The sequence below is a fragment of the Mirounga leonina genome, unplaced genomic scaffold, assembly GCF_011800145.1.
Source record: "Mirounga leonina isolate KUSES-001 unplaced genomic scaffold, KU_Mleo_1.0 Mir_454, whole genome shotgun sequence".
Classification (NCBI taxonomy): Eukaryota; Metazoa; Chordata; class Mammalia; order Carnivora; family Phocidae; genus Mirounga; species Mirounga leonina.
This window is the reverse complement of record NW_023270763.1, coordinates 19,761,903-19,785,242: the sequence shown is the minus strand read 5'-3', so window position 1 is coordinate 19,785,242 and position 23,340 is coordinate 19,761,903. Positions and strand designations below refer to the sequence as shown.

General features: G+C 47.9%; 1 protein-coding gene across 1 annotated transcript in view; it reads left to right on the top strand.

Moving 5' to 3' along the window:
- Nucleotides 1-1,952: 1,952 nt before the first annotated feature.
- Nucleotides 1,953-23,340, top strand: part of HS3ST4 (heparan sulfate-glucosamine 3-sulfotransferase 4) — a 407,850-nt gene continuing 386,462 nt past the window's right edge. The window contains exon 1 of the mRNA XM_034989041.1: nucleotides 1,953-2,686. Within this exon, the coding sequence (XP_034844932.1) occupies nucleotides 1,953-2,686 (734 nt within the window). The remainder of the gene's footprint in view (nucleotides 2,687-23,340) is intronic.

The window sequence follows — 23,340 nt, the reverse complement described above, 5'->3', positions numbered from 1 at the left end:
TACAACTGGGGCCTCCTGGCTGACCACCCAGAACCAGGCTCAGAGTGGAAAGAGGGATGGGCCAAGCATGTGTTTCTTTCTGCTCCAGTTGGCCTCATCCCATTAACATTACAGTAATGCAGTTGTGTGGTGTTTGAAAATAGTTACAGGGAATGATTTACAGGACACCAGACTCTGCATTTCAGAGGTCTCCAGTGTACCATAAAAAATATATTATAAAGGAATAATCTTTATCTGAACTAAAGCTGCAGTGAAGGAAACTCATGTCCAGCTGAGAGCAGCAGTGAGCTTTTGTTCACTCAGGGAAAAGTCCGTGTTCTTCATCTTATTTGATTAACATTTTTCCCCCCTCTTTGGCACTAGGTATCTAGTTAATATTTAGACATTATATACATTTTCTTTCAACTGTTGTTCCTATTATGTGATCAAACAAAACCAGAGATGCCAACCACATCAGCCTGCCCAGGGAAAGCCATCCCACGAGGCACCCAACTGTGGCTAGCAGGGTAAACAGGACTCACACGGGAGCCAGAGCCTGGGAGAGCCTGGCCCGAGGGGTGTGCCGGCCCAGCCCCTGTCCCCAGGAAGCAGAGTTCGCTAGAGTGCCTCAGTTTATCACTCTGCCTCTTCCTCCCATTCCCGCTACCTCCCCGAGCAAAACGCAACGGGAAGCAGTGTCTAGTTTTGAATCTTCCAGAGCCTTCTGATGTTTACCATTCCCCCCAGGAGAGGGAGGTGAGGGATGGCAGTCTCTCTGCAAAGAAAATACACTTTAAAAAATTCAGTGAAGCGATGCACAGACACCCTGCAGCCCAACTTGTCTCTGCTTATTAGGTGTTCAGAGCGATGATGGGCTCAAGTCTATTTCAGTCCAGAGAAATCTGAACTCCTTTAGTGGCGCAGGTGTACCTGTGATTAAGGGTGTCGGGTAGGGGACAGCCTCCTCTTTTGGAGCAGGAAGCACAGTCACCAGTGGCGGGACAGTCGCAAAAGCTCTGGGGCTGTGATACCTGGGGGCTTGTGTCAAAACTCCACCCACCAGGAGCTCCAGGGTAAGATGGGGAGGCTGGAAAGATGGAAGTTTGGAGGGGAAAACAGTTACAGAGAAGAAATCATTCCCGGGCCCCCGGCAGGAGGATATCCGGGGTGAGAGAAGGGCGGGTCAGGGATGGGCCGAGTTGGCCTGGAGTCCCAGGGGAAAAGGGGAAGCGACAGCTCGCCGTCCTCGGGCCCCCAGCTCCCCGGTGCGCGGCACCGTCTCCGTGTCGCTAAAAGTATCGGGAGAGGGATGGAGAGCGCAGCGTCCCAGGCTCCCCGGGGAGGAGAAGCACGCGGGGCTGGGCGGGGCCCGCCTCCAGTGCTTGAGTGTCGAGTGCGGGGGGGCACGATCTCCGCTCTCCCGGGCGCCCCAGCCCCAGCGCACGCCTCCGCTTCCGCGCCCCCCTCCGCAGGCGCGCGCGAGGCGCACTCCCCCTCCCTCGGCGGCGCGGGGCGCGCGCCCGGCCCCCCCCTCCTCCCCTCCGCGCCTCTCGGCTCTCCCGGCAGAAAGTTAGCAGCGGGGAAGGAACTCGGGGCTGCAACAGCGCGCGGCGGCGGCGGCAGAGGCTGAAGCAGGAGCCGCGGCGGAGCCGGGGAAGCGGGGGCGCTGCAGACGGAGCAGGTGCAGCCGGCGGGTCCGCGCGCCCCCCTCGGTCCCCTTGACAGAGGCTGAGGGGGGGTGGTGGGGGGCCGCCCGGACTCCGCGGGAAGAGTGGGGAGGGGGGCCATGCGGCCGGGCTCCCCCCCGGCGCAGCGGGACAGCGGCCAGGGCCGGGGGCGCAGCGGCGTCGCTTCATGCAGCCGGGGCGGCTGGGCAGCGGCGGCGGCGGCGGCGGCGGCGGGGGCGGCGGCTGAAACCATGTCCGGGCAGCGCCGGGGGCCGCCGCCGCCGCCGCCGCGAGCCGGGAGCCGCGATGGCCCCGTGGCCCGCACCTCCTCCGCCTCCGCCTCCGCCTCCACCTCTCGCCGCGCCGCCGCCGCCCGGCGTCTCTGCTAAGGGGCCGCCGGCGCGCAAGCTGCTCTTTATGTGCACCTTGTCCCTGTCCGTCACCTACCTGTGCTACAGCCTCCTGGGCGGCTCGGGCTCCCTGCAGTTCCCCCTGGCGCTGCAGGAGCCGCCGGGCGCCGCCGCCGAGCCCCCACCGAGCCCGCCGCCACCCTCTCTGCCGCCTCCCCCCGTGCGCCTCGGCGCCCCCTCGCAGCCGCCCGCGCCGCCGCCGCCGGACAACGCGAGCCGCGGGGAGCCGCCCGAGCCCCCCGAACGGCCCGCCGCCCCCGGGGCCGACGGCTGGGGGCTGGCGAGCGGCGGCGGGGGCGCCCGGGACGCCTGGCTCCGGACCCCGCTGGCCCCCGGCGAGATGATCACGGCGCAGAGCGCGCCGCTGGAGAGGGAAGCGCAGGAGTCCAGCACCACCGACGAGGAGCTCGCAGGCCGGAGAGCGGCCAACGGGAGCAGCGAGAGGGGCGGCGCCGCGAGCACCCCGGACTATGGGGAGAAGAAGCTGCCACAGGCGCTTATCATTGGGGTCAAGAAAGGAGGGACCCGCGCGCTGCTGGAGGCGATCCGAGTCCACCCGGACGTGCGGGCGGTGGGCGTTGAGCCGCACTTCTTCGACAGGAACTACGAAAAGGGGCTGGAGTGGTACAGGTAGGACCCTGGGCTCGGCGGGATGGGATGGACGCACCGGAGACCCGGCGCGAGCCGCCGCTTTCCGGGCCCTTGGACACCCAGGCGCCGCCGTCCCGAGAGCCCTTAAGCCCCAATGGGGGCTCTGCCAACCCTGGCGGGGCCGCTCGGGGGGAGCGGCGGAGAGGGCTGGACTCTGGCCAAGGGTCACTTTATTTCAGGACGAGGGGTGGAGGTGTCGCCTTGCTTCTGTCTGCCTCCGGTTTCTCATCCGGGGAGATTCCTTCTGAATCTGCCCAGCTCCTAGCCTGGGAATCCCCAGCCTTCGTGCCCGCGGGGTGTTTCCTAGCCCGGGCTCTGGCGGGGCTCTGGGTTTCTGCGTTGGGGACGCCAAGGAGCGAAGCAGGGTAGCTAGATGGCTCTAGGGGCTTTGAGATCCCCTGGAATCTCTCCAAGTCGCCCTGAAACGCATTTGCGTGGCTGGAATCCAACTTTAGTATTCTCAGGTTAGAGCAAAATGAACAGGCAACAGTTAAAAAGATGATGCTGGCAAGTTCTGGCTTTCTAGTAAAGACCGGGGATGCCCCCCATCTCCAGAACTTTATATCCCCCTTGGCTGAATGAACCCTGGGTTGGTTCTGCCTCGGCAGCATCAGTGTCTACATGACAGTTGGTGCCCTAAGAGTTTCTGTGCACTGCACCCGTGCCCTTTCTAACCCGCGCCTCCTTCGCAACAGATTGGAGCTTCTGGCTTGTGAAATGTTCACCTCTCTCCTTTTCCACCCTCTGCCCGTGGTGAGAGAAAGGGAGAAGAGGAGTAGAAAGTTCGGTGCAGGTAAAATAAATTAATAATCCAGCTTTCTTGCCAGCCATAGCATTTAACTCCATACTGGTGCAGATTCCAAAAACAAACCTCCTTTGCTCCCCTCCCTTCCTTCCGTTTTAGATCTCTCTGGAAAACAGATCTGGATGGCTGGCCCCATCTCTGTTGCATCTCAGTAATTAATTGCAATTGTCAAACAGAAACACAGGCTTTGTCAGCTAAAGTGATGTTATCATCTTAACAGAGCCAATAGGTAAAATACGAGGATTGTTTCCTGACAAGTTCCCTTCGTGTTGAAGAGATGTGCTTTCTAAGTTTAAATTACAGCCTGGGAAAAGTTTTAGAAATAGCTTAACTTAAGAAATAGATAATAAATGGGTGTATTGTGATTGACTTCTTCCACTTTAAAAAATGTGCCTTATGCTTTCAAAGCTTGAGAGAAGTACATTCCACCACATTAAACTGAAACAGCAAATGTGTCTGTTAATGTCTTGTCTGTTTCAGCAGCGAAATCTAATTGCAATATTTTAGGAGGCTTCAAACAACCCCTTCCTATCAAAACATAAAACAGCAAATGCCTAATTTAACTGGAAAAATCAGTCTTTATAACATCACGAGCCATGGCTCCCAGTTTGCGATTATAATTAAAAAGGTGTTAGGATGATTAATGCAACAACAGCAATATAGAGAAGGGGTATGATGTCTTGGGAGGGTTTCAGTTGTTTAACTGTTGATTATGGGGATCTTCTGGTTTCTGCTGTGAGGTAGCCTTGGCCCTACGAGGGTAACAGTGGCTTTTTCAATTCTAATTTTAAAGCTGTGTATCTCAGGAGAAGTGCCAAGTACCCTTCTGGGGGAGAGCGAGGCATAAAGATCACATCTTTCCAACATGTGTTCGGGTTGCTTTGTAGCAGCTGGAAATAGAGAAGGGACTGTTTTATTCAGATGCCTTAAAGTTTGATGAAGGGTTCGTGGTGGAATGCGTGTCAGGAGGTCCCACTGGTGGGGCTGGAGAATTTTCTGAATGAGAGGACAGGAGATGCCAGATTTTCTTAATCTTCTTTCATGCCGAGGGCTGGGAAGAGGAGGCATGGAGACAGGCATGACAGGGCTGTGGAAGGTTCTAGCCTAGCACTGTGGTACCCCGGCCGTCCCTCATGTGGTCTTTGGGGCTAAGTGTGAATATTTGGTACCCATCCACAGAACTGTTATACTGAAGACATGTGGGCAGATTCCCTTGATCCTCACTTAACAGGACCATGGGATTTCTCTGTGGCCTCCCCATCCTTGACCCCAGTGTCTCAGCCACGGCAGATCCTTGTAGTGCTTATAGGTCCCGACTGCAAGTGCTGGAGAATAATCTATGTAACACAGAGAGTATCAGTAGCCCCCCAAGCCTGGCTGCTGAGAAGACTTCTAGAAACCCCTTTGGCCCATGGGAGTATGCTGAGGCTGCTTGGATACCTCTCCAGCCTTATGAGGGACAGCAGTGCTTTGAGGGTATTTGTGGGATTTTCACGGGCTCTGTCTCTTCAGGCTCCTGTCTCTCCCCTGGAGGAAGAGGGGATGACATCCTCATTATATTGTAGAAAAGGAAACGGTGGCATCAGTTCAAACCAGTAAAGGAAAGCCTTCCTCTTATTTCCCTGCTCCAACTGCATCTTATAAATGGCGGCATCTGTGCTTGAATGTGCTTGAATGGCCACGCTTCCTCCCCATCCGCGGAGTAGTCAATGCAAAATCTTCCACTCGCCAGAGGAGAGGGCCACAGATGAATGAAAGGTTTTGATTCTCTCCCCCACTTGTTTTCTTTCCCTTTTTCTTGTCGAGGTGCTCCTGCGAGAGCCTAATTCTGCAAGTGTTTCTGGGGTCTGCTGTTATCAGCCAGAGGGAGAAGTGAGAATTCGGGGGCAGCTCCTGGCAGCATTGGTTTGGGCTTTCATCCTATCCCAGCGGAGCAGCCCTGGCAGTTTTTTTCCCTCCGTGTCACTCCAGCCTTGTCTAAATCCGCGTTTTGCTTTCTCCTGTGCTGTTGATCTAATGTGATTTAAAAACACATTTGAGATTGGAACGCGTGCCTCAGATTTCAGGGCAAGATAGACTAATGGATTAGGATGGGAGTGTTAAAACTATGGGAGAAGCAAGCCTCCCTTGGTGGATTGACCCAGGCCCATGACTCCTAAGTGTGTGTGTGTGGGGGGTAGACTTGACCCTCTTCTCCTCACCCCTCCAAACCAGTAAAATAAAAGGGCTAAGCCCCAAGGCACCTTCCAGAACCGACTACTCCAAGCCTTCTGGGCAGAGACCTTATACTCTTCTAAGGGGTGGGACCTGGCAGCCGCGGCAGAACTCATCCAAGTGACAGGGCTGCCTTGCGGTGTGACCTCCCGCATGGCTTACAGACTGTGCAGCAACCCTGACCTTGGCTTTGGAAACACCTCAGTCCCGGGGAGATGGGAAGGGAACCTCCATGGTTTCGGATGGTCTGCACTGCCAACAGTGAATACGCTCCTCCCATTGGCGAGGGGAAAATCACTCAGGAAGACCGTTCCCATAGTCATGCTTGTGCTACCCCCAGGAAGGTGGTCTGCAGCACTGTTTGTGCTGGGTATCTGGAGAATGAGGGAGGGCGCCAGAAGGACACTGGCAGTTAGGGAATGCTTGTTCTTTATGGAGCCGGGCACTTCGTGGACGTCCTCTCATGTTTGAGTGTCATAATGAGGGTTGTGGATGACATAGCAGGCTTCGTGTTTTACAGGTGGCCCTTGGAGTGCACATGACTTGCTCAGGGTTGCTCAGCTGGTCAGTGGTTGAGCTGACCGCATCTATCCAGTTTCACAATACTGGTTTCTTGGTTTCTTCCTTTGTATCCCACCACCACACACAAAACACTAGCAAGATGTTTTCCTTCCTTCCTTCTTACATTTAACCAACATTTTAATGATATCTTACCATGGACCCAGAACTGTTGTAAGGACAGGGGATAAAGTGGTGACTAAGCACTTTGTGCTCCTGAAACGGACATTGAAGTGGTGGGCAGGGGAGACAGGAAACAGTCTTTCTTGTTACCTTTTTCGTGTGGCTACTAGAAAATGTACCATCATGCTGGTGACTCACATTAGATTTTCACTGGGCAGGGCTCCTAGTGGAGCAGTGCTTTTTAAGCTTTAAACGTGCACGCGTCACCTGGGATGTTGTGAACATGTAGGATTCTGATTCAGCAGGTCTGCGGAAGGCCCTGGGAGTCTGCATTTCTAACTTCTAGGTGCTGCAGATGCTGCTGATCTCTGGACCTCACTTTGAGTAGCAGGGGTCTAGAGAGAAATTAGTGTGTGCGTGTGTGTGTGCACGCCTAGGTTATTGTAAATCAAATGACTAGGGAAACTTCCCTGTGAGGGTGAAGTAAATGAAGTGAAAGAGTAAGAGTCTGCCAGGTAGAGATCTGGGTAGAGTGGTTTCCAATAGCGGGAATGGCAGATGCAAAGGCCCTGAGGCAGAAACAAGCCTCGTGGCTTTATAAAGGGTTCTTTCAGTATTCCTAAAGCATAGTGTTTGTAGCTGGACAAAACTGGGTTCAAAATCTGGTTTTACAACTTACTGGTTGAATAATTTTGGGTAGATAACTGACTTAATATCACTCATTTTCAGTTTGTTTATCTGCGAATAATTCCTTCCTCGCAGGATTGTTGGGGAGAATAAATGAAGTAATAAAGGTGAATGTATTCCCCGCCCCCCCCAAATGAGTATCTTAGAGCAGAAATCCAAATGGACCCAACTCCTGTTTTTTTTTTTTTTTTTAATTTCTCAAATCATTTTGGTCTCCTCTGCTTTACCTTTGATCACAGCTGTCCTAATATTGGCTGAAGAGTCTCCTATTGGGGATGTTTTTGGGAAAAGTCTAATAATGATTGGCTTTGCAGTCTACATCTGCCTGACTTTAAACCAAGGGGCACCAACTCGGAAACCCAGTGAAATAGATGAGGGGAGAAACCGGGGGCACTTCTCCATCTGCGGGTCTCAGCCACTGCTCTGTTCCAGCTACCCTTTTCTGTGTGCAAATGTTAACCACATCCTCCACTTGGTAGGAGAAATTGGAAATCCAGGCTTTGATGTGAAATCTCTTGGTTTTTAACTTTGGCAAACCCGATTAAAATTTCTTAAAAGCCTTGTGTGGGCCAGCACTGTGGGACAAACAAAATACATCTGTGGGCTGGATACAGCCAGCTGGCTACCAGTTTGTGACCTCTGGTTTAAACTCATTTCAGAAAGTAACTGGCATAGCCAGACCCTTTGCACTTGCCAGAATTGTGGCTTACATGTGCTATTTTAGTTTCCATTTTTTCCCCCTTTACAGATTTTGCAACAGCAAGGGGGGGAGGAATACCTCCCAGATATATTGCAACAATAACAAAAGGAGCTGGAGATAAATAGGAACACTGAGGCAGAAATAGACAATTCACAAATACATTTCCCTTTTGTTCTCAGTGAACATTTTCTTGAAGGCGGGACAACTCTTCAGTTGTTCACTCATTAATCAGGAGCACCGAATGTGATCCATATATATATAAGTTGCGCCTATAAAATAGATTCCGGTCAGGTGGGTTCAGTAAGACCCAAGAGATGAAAATAATTGGGTTCTAGCTTTTGCTCTGCCACATTACTAGTTGTATTGGACCTCAGGTTACTTGGTCTGTTTCTTTCTTTTTAAAAAAATTCTGTTTCTTAGATAATGAGACTATATTGTCTCCAGAGGTCCATTCAGTGACACACTTGGGTTCTAGAACAGACTTCTGTGTTAGACTTTTCGGAGTGAGGAAACTAGTAGGGGAGAAGCAACATTGTTTGGAGCATGTTCTTATTGGTCTCTGAGCCAGAAGCCACTGTGTCTTCCTGGTGTGACCACCAGGCCTCAGTTTCTTTATCTGCAGAATGGGCTCAGTATTACTTCCCTTCCAAGGGATCATGCGATGATGAAATGAGTTTGTGATGGAGGACATCGCTCTCTCCTACTTTCCTCTTTCTCTTTCTTCATTTCCCCCTTGCCTTTCTTCTTCATTTTCCCTGCCCATCAGTACTGAAGGTCCTAAAGAGAAAGCTGTAATGCAGTTTTCATTTGAATACAGCCTTTTATTTCAAGATTATGTCTGAATGAGGGATTTCAAACCCTGAAGCAGCTCTTAAGTAGCTCTCCAGAGAATAATCAAAACCGGATTCCAGAAGTTGGTCTATTGTAACTGGAGTTGAAGGAGAAGAGTCTGATTTCATGAAGTAGTTGTAGCCAGAATTCTCCACCAAGGGGCTGAGGTAGGGAAATGGGCTGGCACTCTGGGCTTGCGCACTGACATTTTCTTGAACCTACAGTAGGAATTGTTGCTGCTTGGCCTGGATAGCTACAGAGGCATTTAGAATGCCAAGGGCCTGCTTGCCTTCAATTTTTCTGCAGGGCAGAAAGCATTTGAGAAGGCAGGACTGTTCAAGAAGACCCCCGCCAAACTCCCTGGGCTTGAGATTTGGCTCCTTTCACTGGTTTTTTCAGCTCTCATGACATGACTTAGTTATTTTTATTTTTGTAGATCACACCAGTCGTTTTTACTTTTAAATTGAGTCAGGAGAGAGGACTTGAGATTTTAGGTGAATGAGAGATGGCTAGTGTTGTATGGTAGGAAGTTTTAAAGGTTTTGGTTTTGCATAATGGATGATATCTCTGCGACTGATTGAACTGCCGCCCTGTTAAAGTAATCTCTTGATTCCATTGGTTTCTGCGGTTTAACAGGCTCCTTTATAACTGTCTTGGGAATTTCAGTCAGAAATTATAATTCACTAAGGGAGTCTTTTAGCCCATCTTGCCATTAATTAAAATCAGGCGTTTTTTTTGTTTTTGTTTTAACACTCACTAGTTAGGATCGCCTCCCTTTAAAAATTTTTTTTTACCTTTATTTAAGATTGTACAAAGCATATTCATGGGGAAACAAAACAACACATGAGTTAGTGTTTTTTTGGTTGCAAATAATAGAAATGATCTTAAACTATTATACATAGAAAAGGTAATTTACTGGCTTATGTAATTGGGAAATGTAGGGGGTAATGACTTCAGGAACAGCTGGATCCAGGGGCTCAAATGATATCACTAGGTCTCTGTCTCTTTCCATCCTTTGGCATGGTTTTCTCGACCTTGCTTCATTCTCGGATAGGTTGTCTCACCACATTTTAGCCAAGATGGTGGTAAGCAGCTACCCTAGACAAACATATTTATGTTTATCAGTTCTTTTGGAAATCATTTTTCTTAAAGAATTTCTATAAGAAATTCCTGGAGTTGTGTTTGGCCCAGGTTGGGTCATATACCTGTTCTTAAAGCAGTCATGGTGTAGTACTCCAATTAGACCAGGGGGTGATGAGGTCACCCCTTTGGGTTGGAATAGTGGTGGGAGCAAGGAAGCAGAGTTAGTCTCACTGAAACCATAGGGAACAATTTCCCCGTAAGAATGAGGTGCTCCAGGGTTCCGATGCTAGAAGAGGGGACCAGTTGAACCACATGCTTATTAAACATGTAAAGATCCAGTCTGGGACATGTACCTCATCTGAGTATTTTAATTTAGAAGGAGGTACAAAGGGTTAGTCTGGGGAGGTCCAGTGCCCTTGTTACTTTATTCATTCATTTATTTTTTATTTAAACATGTATTGATTATCAGCTATGTGCTGGGGTCAAACATGAATCAGTCATGGCCAGTGATCTGAGAGAACTTATAAAATAGGGAAATGGACAAGTAAATAATTACATTACAAGGTAATAAAAGCTCTGACAAAATGGGATTTATTCCAGGAATGGAAGGATGATTCAATCTTGGGCGATCTAACAATGTGATTGACTCTTACTATGAGCAAATGAGAAAAATCCTGTGATTCACTTTATGGATGCTAAAAACAGAGCTGATAACATTAAATATTCCTGATTTTTAGAACACCTGCTGATAAAATAGGATCTTCCCCAAAGCCAACATCATCTTTAATGGTGTAACACTAAAAACATTCCCATTAAATTCACTTCCTTGTTGGGGGGGTGCTCTGCTTTATATCCTCAATTCACGGATGGTTGGACTGTGCCGAGGTATGGATTAACTGTTGGATTGGTGTAAATTAGTAGATGTAGATGCACGAAGGGGAAAAAACAAATCAGGGACAAGTAATGGCTGTTTTCAGTGGAACAGGGAGATGAAGGCTTGGGTGGGAAAGAAGGGCCGTAGTGGTGGTGGGAACGGCCACGCTCTGCTCTGGGCACCGTCTTCATTCAGTCTTCACAGGGACCATGGGACAGGGGTCCTGGTATCACCCACGTTTTCCAGGTGAGGGAAACTGAGGTGCACAGAGGTCAAGTAACTGGCTCAGGATGTGGAGTTGAGCTTCAGACCCAAGTCTTTGGCCCCAAACACACAGCATCTCCTTTAATTTGTCTCAAAGCTCTTTTCCCCGGAAGTGTTGTCCTTCCAGCCGCAGGGAGTGAATAATAATTGTGCACCTTTCCCTGCTAGACATTCTGGATCTCCTGTGTATGGATGGACTGGCCTGCCTACGGGACAGGCCGGGGCGGGGGCGGGTTCTGGTCCCAGCGACAAACTGGGGCAGTGGCTTCCTCTCTGTTCTGGGCCCAGCCTCATTCCTACTTGAAGAGCCTTTCTATTTGCTGTTCCCTGCACCAGAATACTCTGCCCCCAGACTCTAAACTGCCTGTGTCTCCTCATCCTTCAAATGTTGGCTTAAATTCCACCTCTTCAAAAAGACCTTTTCCAACTATCTGGTTTTGTAAAAACCTGTTTCTCCTTCTGAGAGTGTTCTGCTGTTTTATTTTCTTCACAAAATATATTGCTTTCCCAAATCATACGGATTACGCATCTCCCTCTTGCTGGAAGGGGGACTACAAGGGACCAGGGGTCCCGTCGGTCTTTTCCTTGACAGTGCCCAGATCAGTACTTGGCACACAGTAGTTGCTCCATAATGGTGGTCAATTAATCACTGATTTTGTTTTTGTTTTTTTTTTTTAGAGGGAGTGGGGAGAGAGAGAGAGAGTGAGCACAGGGGAGGGGCAGAGGGAAAGGGAGCGAGAGACTCTCAAGCAGGTTCCGCGCCCATTGAGCCTGACGGGGGGCTCAGTCTCACAACCCTAAGATCATGACCCCGAGCTAAAATCAGGACACTTAACAGACTTAACAGAGTCACCCAGGCGCCCCAGTCACTGATTTTGAATCAATGAACTAATGAATGAAAGGATTACCCTCTATGTTCTGTTTGCTTGCAAAACTTCAGGCTTCGGAAAAGAAATAACACATTTCTTGGGAACCCTGGCTAAGAATTGTTCTAGACTCTTTCACAATACTATCTTTGCAAGACTATTTTGGGTGCAAGAAAGCGAAACCCACTCAACCCAGCTCTGTGGGCTAGACAGTCTCCCCAAAAGGTTCCCTCCAGCACACAACACTATCTATGTATTCCTCACAGTAGCCTCATGAAGTAGATTCTTCCTCATCCCACTTTTGCCAATAAAGAGAGTCGGACTTCAAGGGCGCCTGGGTGGCTCAGTCGTTAAGCGTCTGCCTTCAGCTCAGGTCATGATCTCAGGATCCTGGGATCGAGCCCCGCATCAGGCTCTCTGTTCCGCGGGAAGCCTGCTTCTCCCTCTCCCACCCCCCCTGCTTGTGTTCCCTCTCTCACTGTGTCTCTGTCAAATAAATAAATAAAATCTCAAAAAAAAAAAAAAGTCGGACTTCAGAAGGGCAAGTGACTGAGTCACATGGCGGGTTGTCACAAGCCAGGTGACAAAGTTTTAGAAGAGCTTGGATTCTTTCTTTCTTTTTTTAAAAGATTTTTTATTTATTTATTTGACACAGAGTGAGCAAGCGAGAGAGAGAGACAGAGAGCAAGCACAAGCAGGGGGAATGGCAGGCAGGGGAGAAGCAGGCTTCCTGCTGAGCAAGGAGCCTGATGCGGGGCTTGATCCCAGGACCCTGGGATCATGACCCGAGCTGAAGGCAGCCACCCAACCGACTGAGCCACCCAGGTGCCCGAGCTTGGATTATTTCTGATGGACCATTATGTTCTGAGAGTAGTTTCAATTATGTTTCTCTAGATGCATTATCAGAACGACGTGTCGTTTAATAATCAAAGGGTTACGGGGAGGCCCTGTGTTTGGTTGTTACTCACTCTAGGTGCAGATACACCTTTCCCTGTGTGTCCAGGGTAAGGCTTCTGCAGGGCTTTCAAGGTTTGGGTGTCCCTGGAGCCGAGGAAATTGGAGGCTGACTACCTGAGTGCCTCTGTCACAGGATGCTCTGACTCTTTGGAGCTGTGTGGTGTTGTGAAATAGAAAGCTGAACCTGGAATTAGAAATTCAGGACTTGAGTCTGATTTATGTGTCGACCTTGCTTGATGTGCATGGACGCATAATTAGCCTCCAAGCCTTTGTTTCCTCATCTCTAAAATGGGAATCACGACCTCTAAGAATGCCACAGTGATTTTGCGAGGATGGAATAGTGATGATGTGCTGGGATCTGCGTGGTCTACACATGTTCGTTGTTATTAATCTGTGCACGTTTTCATGAATTCCCCCAGGTAATTGGTTTTTTGGGATGTTGCACTCCAGGGAGTACCTGAAATACAGGACATTCTTATCATAAAGTTAGGCTAAGTTTAATTTACAGAAACTGTTATGTAGCTCGGATATCAAACATTGGTTAGGACGGACTGCATCAAGATCCCCAGAATTCCTGGAGAATATCACTCTGCATTACTCTTACCTGCCCATCATCCTTTTATACTGAAAAACCATAAAAAAGCTATATTTAGGGCACATTGGCTTCTTAGGATTGCCCCACAGTTGGTGACCTTTGGAAGTGCCCAGAAGATTCTCTCTGTTTTCTCTCAGTTGACCTATCATCTCATTTTCTTGTGCACTCTGTCTGCATTTCCTGGGTCGTCATAATTCCCTTCCCACCTTCTGGCTGTAGGAGTAGCCTGCGTTCTAACCTGTAAAAGGCAGAATATGTCCCCCTCCCCAGAAATGTCCTTGTCCTAATCTCCGGAATGTGTGACTATGCTAGATTGTGTGGCAAAGGGGAATTAGGTTGCAGGTGGAATTGTGGTTGCTAAATGGCTTACCTCGAATGGGGATCATCCCAGATTGTCTGGATGGGCCAGCGTAATCACAAGGATCCTTTCAAGTGGAGGAGGGAGGCAGAGGAAGAGAACTTGGGGAACTCAGACTGCTCTTGTTGGCTTTGAAGATAGAGGAAGCAGCCACAAGCCAAGGAATTCAGGCAGTTTCTAGAAGCGAGGGAAAAGGGAAGGCAATTGATTCTTCCCTAAGGCTTCCAGAAGGAATGCAGCTTGATGATGCTTTAATGTGAGCCCATGGAGACCCATTTCTGACTTCTGACTTCCAGAACCATGAAGCCAGTCCACTCGTGGTCATTCGTTAATGCAGGAGTACGCTCTCCTCGGACATCTCTGGCAACCACCTTCTCGTTTCTTTTCTTCCCTTGCTTTTTTCTCCTTTTCTGGAAAATAATCACCTTTGGGGCTCTTCTAGGTCTCTCGCCAAACAGCAGCATCGATGTAACCATCCACTGTTTGCAGATGGTCGCTCTACTAGTTAGGGTAAAGATGAAAGTGCTGGAGCACGGAGACCTCAACACACAGTGGCTTAAATACCATAGACGACTTGTCTCCTACATAGTGAAAGCTGATACTCAAAGTTTGTAGCAGTCAGTGCTGCCTGGCGACCGGTCCCTCGGAGGGAACCTAAGCTGAGAACAGTGAGTTCAGGGGGTGCAGGTTGTATGTATTTGCACAGCATGGACACGCCAACCAGTGTCCATTGCTGGGACGGCCGTGCTCCCCGAGGTCATTCAGAGACGCAAGTTCTGTTCCTTCCGTCTTATTGCTCTACCATCCCCCAGGGAGTTCATTAGACATGCAGACTCTTAGATCTACCGTCCCCCAGGGAGTTCATTAGGCATGCAGACTCTTAGATCCCCGTCCCATCCTTTCTGAAGCAGAATTTGCATTTTAAGAACATACTTGGGTAATGATTATGCACAAAGGCTGAGAAACAGGGCCTTGGAGTAAAGTTTTTCAACCTTAGCACTGCTGACGTCTTGCGCCAGGAAAGTCTTCACCGCGGGGACTGCCCTGGGCATTGTAGGGTGATTGGAGCCTCTCTGGCCTCTGCCCCTTAGAGGCCAGTAGTTAGTCCCTCACCCTCAGTTTTAGCAGCCAAGTCCAGTCATTGCCAAGTGTCCCGTGGGGGTTGCGGGCTGGGGGGTGGGGGGCCTGTGGGGCTCAACACTGTCTCTGATTGAAAACCCCTGCCCTGGAGGGTTTTTCTCTTCTGCATGATCAGAGCTACCTTGCACCCAGCAGTAAGGCAGAGTGCAGAGGTCCAGGACGGCATTTCTGCTTGAGCCGCTGAAGCAGAAGTGGTGACATCTGTAACTTGCGCTCACATTCTGTTGGCGAGAATTTGGTTGCACGGCCACATCCAGCCGCAGAGCAGTCTGGGGACCCTATTGGGTGTCTCTGTGCCCGAGAAGGAGGAGAGAAGGGATCTGGGGGACAGTCGGCTGGCTGCTAAGGTAACTAACGCAAGAATTCAGTCTTCCTGTATCTCCTTTTATTCTGTCTTCTAGCCAGAGGTGAATCTGGTTGGAAGGGGGAAGTGAATTGATACAAATAAATTGGATTTTTTTTTTTTTTTTGTAGTTGGAATACCAAACTATTTTAGGAGATCAGAGGAAATTTTAGATGAACACATAAAATTTAGCTGGTTCTCTGAGAGCGTATTTTGATATTGAGAGTTTGGTGTCGTGGCCCCTGGATGGTGCAGTTAAGCATCCGACTCTTGGTTTCGGCTCATGTTGTGATCTCAGGGTCCTGAGATCGAGCCCTGCATCAGGCTCTACAAGTCTGCTTATCCCTCTCCCTCTGTTCCCCTCTCTCCCATGCTCTCTCTCAATCTCTCCAATAAATAAATAAAAATATCTAAAAAAAAATTTGCCAAGAAAAATATTGTAGAGTTGAAAATGTAAATACTAAAATTAAAAAAAAAAAAGTAGTGTCCTCTAAACTTCAGTCATGAGTATTACTCTTGCAAGGTTTTTTTTGGCCATATAGAGGTACTTGACTATATTGATCTTTTTACAAGAAAAGTAATAATTTAAAAAATATTTGTAAAGACCATATCATTATTATAAATGTGTTTGATGAGGTGGAGATATACATACATATATACACATTTATCTATGTATGTACCTACATATGTATGTATTTATCTATGTAACTATGTGTATTTATGTACATATGTATGTCTCTGTTTTTTTCTTGAGCAGGGGGAGGGGCAAAGGGAGAGGGAGAGAGAGAATCTTAAGCAGGCTCCACACCCAGCCCAGATCCTGATGCGGGGCTTGATCCCAGGATCCTGAGATCATGATCTGAGCGAAATCAGGCGTCAGACACTTAGCCGACTGAGCCCCCCAGGAGCCCCTGTTATCTACGTGTGTATGTATCTGTATCTGTGTATCTGGTACCGCCTGTTTTGGTACCACCCTCCCCCTCCCCATGCTGCTGACATAGACTCCTGCTCTTGTCCCTGCTGACGTTCTTGCCCCTCTGTAGTCTGCTCTTCACATAGTTAACTATAGTAAGTAATCCTTTTAGAACATAAATCAGACTGTATCACTCTTGTACTTTAAATTTCCAATGGCTTCTTGTCAACCTAGAAATTTTAAGTCGTGACTGTAATTCAAGGACCCTACAGAATCAGACCCCTGCTCACCTTTCCAGCCACATTTATTTGCCTCCTCTTGTTGCTCCTCTGCTTGAGCCACGCTAGGCTCCCAAGAAGCAAAACATGGGCCTGCCTCAGGGCCTTTGCACTTGTTTCTCCGGCCACCTGTATTGCTTTTCCTTACATAATTTGTATGGGTTGTGTCCTTTCTTCATTTGATCCTTCTGCTCCTCTGCCTCCTCCTCAACCTGGCCTTTTCCTGGACTACTGGGACTCATCTTATGCACCCCTACAGGTGAAAACTCCACTCACTGGAAAATGCTGGTATATATAGTATTGCCCTTAATATTTATCTGCATTACAGAGTTACTCCACCCCTACCCAGATTTCTGGTGTCTTAATTTCCTGGTTCTTCATTCCCCCATTCTGGAGGAAAGATCTAATATTGATCTGGTGCCACAGACGACCTTGACATTGCTGGGGTCAATTTAAAAGATGTTTCTGAAACTCTCAGCTATTCCTCTTATTTAAGCACACTGCCACTAGGTAGTGGTTACAAAACAGGCTGAGCCCCAAAGTAAGGTATGTCTTGAGATCAAAGGTGTGAGTGGCTCCTTGCTCCTTCCAACCTGGGTTAACCCTGCATACTTGCCCTTATAAAATAAGAAGCTTTATAGAAGGTTCACTCTCAGGGCACCTGGGTGGCTCAGTCGGTTAAGCGTCTGCCTTCAGCTCAGGTCATGATCCCAGGGTCCTGGGATCGAGCTCTGCATCGGGCTCCCTGCTCAGTGGGGAGCCTGCTTCTGCCGCTCCCCCTGCTAGTGCTCTCTCTCTCTCTGTCAAGTAAATAAATAAAATCTTAAAAAAAAATTAGGGCTTAAACATTGTCTCTGGATCTCTCAGGTCCAGCGACCGGTTCTCATTGCCAGAGATGGGGTGAGGCTTGAGGCACTGCCTATCTGGAGGAGAAGTGGGAGTCCGTTCCCCTGGGGGCACAGAGTTGGAGATGTGGGCGTTTTCCCAGGGCAAAACCAGGATGAGGGTATCAAGGAAGGGAAATGGATGCTCACTTATGCCAAAACACCAGATGTCTGTTTTGAGACTCTTTTGTTCAAATGTAATCTTTCACCAAAGTACAACCGAATAAAACAGGCGCACTGAGAGTTCTGCTGGCTTGCGTGGAGATGGGAGCCCTGGATCCTGTTCTGGGTCTTTCTATCAAGGTGGAGCCAGAGTGGCTCAGATCTCCCTCCCCTAGCTGGAAGATTCTGCATCTCTTCGTTCTAAAAATTAAAAAATAATTTTTTTAAGCAGGCTCCACATGGAGCCCAACATGGGGTTCGAACTCACAACCCTGAGATCAAGACCTGCGCTGAGATCAAGAGTTGGGCACTCAACCAACTGAGCCACCCAGGTGCCCTGACTCTACATCTCTTCTTTAACACAGAAAGAAAGGAAGGAAGGAAGGCAAAGATAGAGAAGAGGGAAAACAAGACAAGAAACTTGTCTCTGTACCTAAGTTGAGTGAAATCCTGAAAAAAATATCGAAAGAACCTGCCCCTCAGAAATCACTAATTACTTATTTACAATATTTTCTATTTCTGTCACTCCCTTAACAACTCCTAGCAGCTGCCTGGGAAAATTTAAAGGGACTGTCTGTCTTACATGAGAATTCTTCAAATAGCAAATGAAATTGTTTAGTTGACACGAAGTCTTCTGCTCAGATTCACTTCAAAAAGAGAGAGAGAAGTGATTTGGCATTTGATCAATCTTAACATAACTAGACAGCCCAGAATTTCTGGAACAGCCCTGATTCTAGGTCATTTTACTCTTTTCATTTAAGGTAAATTTCTGCGAGGGACACCTGGGTGGCTTAGTTGGTTAAGCGTCTGCCTTCGGCTCAGGTCATGATCCCAGAGTCCTGGGATCGAGTCCCACATTGGGCTCCCTGCTCAGCCGGGAGCCTGCTTCTCCCTCTCCCTCTGTCTGCCGCTCCCACTGCTTGTGCTTCTCTTTCTCTGCGGAAAAAAAAAAAAAAAAGGTAAAGGCCTGTGATATGGGATGAAGTGTGATTTAATTTTCATGCTTTTGGTAGACTTTTTATGAAAGTAAGTCCACATTTTGGGAAGAAAAATTCTTTTGTCAGATCTAGCATCTTGACACTTTGTTTGAAAATGGGTGCCTTGTGTATTGTCTGGGGAAATCTCACTAGTGCATTAGTGGGGCTTGCTTATGAGTTAAAATGGTATCCCGAAGGATCTTTTTGAAGGTTCCTCAGCAGAGATTCCTTGGAAACTTGGGGACCCGGAGCTTCTGAAGCCCCAGGGTCAGTTATGAGGTCCAGGGCAGTTTTAGGGGTGACTCTGGAATTTTGCGCCTGCCTCCCAACTTTCCCTGACACTGTCCGAGTCCCCTTTTGGCCGTAGCGTCCCTCCCCGTGTCCTGGGAGCGGGAGCCTGGCTCTTCCCTCACTTTGCCCCAAAAGAAGCTCCCGGGGCCTGTTTCTCTTTCAGGGTTTGCCTGCTGGACGGGAAAGAGATGGGGACAAGTAAGGAGGAGAAACAGAAATACTTCCCTGCTGGTCAGCCAGCCTCAGCCGGGCACATCTATACGAACATTTGTTTACAGAAAGACCATTCTCTTCCAGATTTCTCGTGACTTATTTTAAGATTCTGAAGACTTCTGACAAATTCTGTTTTTTGAGAAACAGACAAAATTGAAACACGAATAGATTATGCAGGAAGTTCACTTCGGTGATGTCTCTTTCCAGCAGCTGTGCTTTGGCATACTAACCGTAGCTAACTTCCTCTGGGGGTTTCTACCATGAAACGAGAACCCTAGTGCATCCCTGTTCCCCTCATTATCTTACTGAATCCCCACCACAACCCCCACCACAACCCACAAAAAGGCATGCGTTCTTTTTTGTTATTGTTGCTAGAGTTTTAAATTTTTATTTATTTTTTTGAAGTGTAGTTAACATACAGTGTTAAATTCGTTTCTGGTGTACCACGTAATGATTCAACATTTCTATACGTTCCTCAGTGCTCATCAAGATAAGTGTACTCTTAATCCCTGTCACCTGTTTCATAAATCCCCTGCCTGCTGCCCCTCTGGTGAGCATCACTTTGTTCTCTGTAGTTAAGAGTCTGCTTTTTCGTTCATCCCTTTTTTTCTGCATTTGTTCTTTTGTTTCTTAAATCCCACGTATATGGAAATCCTGTGGCATTTGTCTTTCTCTGACTTATATCACTTGGCATATACTCTCTAGCTCCATCCATGTCATTGCAAATGGCCAGATCTCATTCTTTTGATGGCTGAGTAATAGTCCATTGTATATATATATATACCACCTCTTTATCCATTTATCTATCGATGGTTTGCTTCCATATCTTGGCTATTGTAAATAATGCTGCAATAAACATAAGGACGAATCTGTCTTTTCAAGTTAGTGCTTTTGTTGTCTTTGAGCAAAATACCCAGCAGTGAAATTACTGGATCATACAGTAATTCTGTTTTTAATTTTGTGAGGAACCTCCGCGCTGTCTTCCCCAGTGGCTGCACCAGTGCGCATTCCCACCAATGGTGCATGAGAGTTCTTTTCCTCCACATCCTTGCCAGCATTTGTTGTTTCTTGTCTTTTTGATTCTAGCCCTTCTGACAGGTGTGAGGTGAAACCCCCTTGTGGTTTTGATTTGCATTTCCCTGAGGATGAACGATGTTGAGCAGAAGGTGTGCTTTCCCGAAGCCACATGCCGTGCTCCCTCTCAGAGAGGAGATGCTGAGACATTGTTGCGTCCACACCTATGCGGAGTCCAGCTGCCTCCCGTGTCTGTCTGCAGACAGAGCTGTGATTCTCTGGGAACCACTCTGGCAGCCAAATTCCCCACGTCTGCATCTTGGAGAATAGCTCTCGTTGTCGCCTTTCGAGGCTGTTTGGGAAATAAACCTACATCTCCTAATGCTGTGAAAGACTGTTGATAATGTCTACCTACTAGAGTTTGGTTTACAGGTCTCAGCACTTTGCATAACTTCAGAGAGAGATATTGATTTTTCCAGGCTGCTGTGAGCTGGCAGCTTCCGAGACCCGGTGACTCAGCTACCCCTTCTCGATGTGGGGCAGCCGAGGTATGAGGATTGCCTTGGGCTGTATGTTTTTTTAAAAAGAGAGGGAGAAAAAAAAAAAATCCCTTTAGCCTAGGCTATTTCAAGGCAGCATGAGGGCTGGAAAGCGTCTCTTCTCTGTCATCATACTTCTGACCCGCTGCCCTGGTATGTGATGTCCCTGCGGGGAGGGGCTGGTGACATCATGGCCACATTCTTGCTCCTGATGAGGAATTTTGTTCTCCTGATGAGGAATTTTGTTCCCCCCTGAGGTTGGCAACCGCCTTTGGAAACCCTTTTCATGAAAGGTCCGTTGGCTCGAATTTTGGTAATCCTATCACTCCCTAGTTACAAAGCTCTGTGACATGAACACCCCCGGTCTTTATAAGATGCATGCCAGGGGCACCTGGGTGGCTCAGTTGGTTAAGCGTCTGCCTTCTGCTTAGGTCATGATCTCGGGGTCCTGGGATGGAGCCCTGCGTCAGGCTCCCTGCTCAGCAGGGAGCCTGCTTCTCTCTCTCCCTCTGCCCCTCCCCCTGCTTGTGCTCTCTCTCTCTCTCTTTCTCTCTCTCAAATAAATAAAAATCTTAAAAAAAAAAAAAATAAAGTGCAAGCCCGCTGACATGGAACAGAAGAATGCTGAAGCCTGGCTCCTTTTTTCTTATCCCCCAGCTATACCTTATGAATCACACCTATGGAATTTCCTCCTGTCCTGCCAGCGGGCACCTGCTGTTCCTGGGGCTCTGCCCTTCTTCACGTTTGTAAGAAACATCATGGTGCCATGGATTGAATGCTTGTTATGCCAAGAGCTTTCATATACCATCTCCGCAAATAACAGCCCTCATGACCACCCCATGAGAGAGAGAAACTGTGCTTATTATCCCCATTTTACACATGAGGTAGGGAAAGTTCAGTGACTTGCCCAAGGTCACCCTGAACCTAATGTGAGTTGCTCAGAATCCCAGAGTCTCGCCATCAAATTCTGTATTTTGGTCACAATCCTGTCCAGATCTTCCTGATTGCCCAGCACTTGGCAGAGCACCTGGTCCACACCAGGATTTCACTTAAATTATTATTCTTTAAGTGATACGTATTCAGAGAAGACAATTCAAAAATACCAAAAGCATAAAAAACCCTGCTGCCCAAAGATAACTCTTCCTAGTATAGTGTATATATTTCCAGAAATTTTTCATTATTTATAAAGTATATATAAATCATTTTCTTTCAGAAATGTAGATATGTTTTAAAACGGACTTTTTTCACCTAAAAGCGTATCATGGCTGTCTTTCTGTGTCTAAAATACACTTCTATAATATAATATTAACATTTTTATGAGTATAAAAGTAATGTAGACAATGGGCTACCCCAAAAAGTTAGGGCCTGACCACACATAAGTTACAGAAATAAATTGCATATGAAGAATGAATCAAAAGAGACAACATGATAGAGCAAGAGCACCAAAAATGACAAGAGTATTAGAAGGCAGTATGGATATATCTGAATAATATTGGGATGGCAAAGTCCTTTCATTTTTTTTTTTAAAGATTTCATTTATTCATTTGAGAGAGAGAGAGACAGAAATAGTGAGAGAGAGCACAAACTGGGAGGAGAAGGAGAACCAGGCTCCCCACTGAGTGGACAGCCTGATGTGGGGCTCCATCCCAGGACCCTGAGATCATGACCTGAGCTGAAAGTAGACGCTTAATCGACTGAGCCACCCAGGCGCCCCAGCAGAGTCCTTTCAAATCAAGATTTACGTTAAAAAATGACAGGAGTGTCTGGGTGGCTCTGACTCTTGATTTTGGCTCAGGTCATGATCTCATGTGAGATCAAACTCTGTGTCGGGCTCCATGCTCAGCGTGGAGTCTGCTTGAGACTCCCTCACTCTCCCTCTGCCTCTCCCTCCAGCACTCCCTCTCTAAATAAATAAATAAATAAATAAATAAATAAATAAATAAATAAATAAGACAACTCCAGATTCATAAAGGTAAAGACTGAGGGGTTTGCTCCTAGAAAATGTAAAGTTCACGTACGGCAAAAGAATCACCAACAGAGTGTTAATCGGCTCAAGCTCTCATCACACAATACCACACACCAGGGAAGCTGAAACAAGAGAAGTTTATTTTCTCACAGTTTAGGAAGTTGGAAGTCCAAGATCAAGGTGTTGGCAGGGTTGGTTTCTTCGGTGGTCTCTCTCTTTGACCTGTAGACGGTTGTCTTCTCCTCTCTGTGTCTCTGCGTGGTCTTCCCTCTGTGTGTCTGGATTCGTATTTCCTTTGATTCTTCTAAGAACACCAGTCATGTTGGATGACTTCACGTTACCTTAATCACTCTTGAAAGGCCCTGTCTCCAAATACTGTCACGTTCTGAAGTCCAGGGACTCAGGACTTAAACACGTGAGTTTTGGTGGGGGACACAGTTTAACCCATAACACAGAGCAAAAGCCAAGTGAGGAGCCCTCAGGATGCACTTGTAAATATGGGTCTGAGGGCCAAAATTCCCTCTCCCTTACGAGCTGCTTGGATACCTTGGCCACCTCTGCTGTCCCTATTTTTTCTAAACTGCAACTGGGACTCTGTGACATCCCCACCCCCCACCCAGCTCACAGGGAGTCCCATTCTTTCTTTAGATGCATTACTAATTTCCAGTTGAGTTACATCAAGTCCCCAAGGCTCAGAGTCTCCTTCCAAGGACTTTGCATATCTTTGCTCTCATCTGTTACGAGATGCAATTAAAATCGACTTCTTAGAGGCCAATCATGAAAAAAAAAACTTTATTGTAAAAGTAACTTGAGCTGGAGTTAGAAGTAATACGCTAATAAATACATGAAAAAGAAAACGAGAGACATTTCCTCTTTCCACTGCTCACATTCCTCTTCCTGCACGTCCAGCTTCATTCCCAGGAGGGAGCCACTGCATATGGTGGGTCGGCTGTGTTTCCTTCTGTGATGAATACAGTAGAGTCAGGTGTGGTCACTGT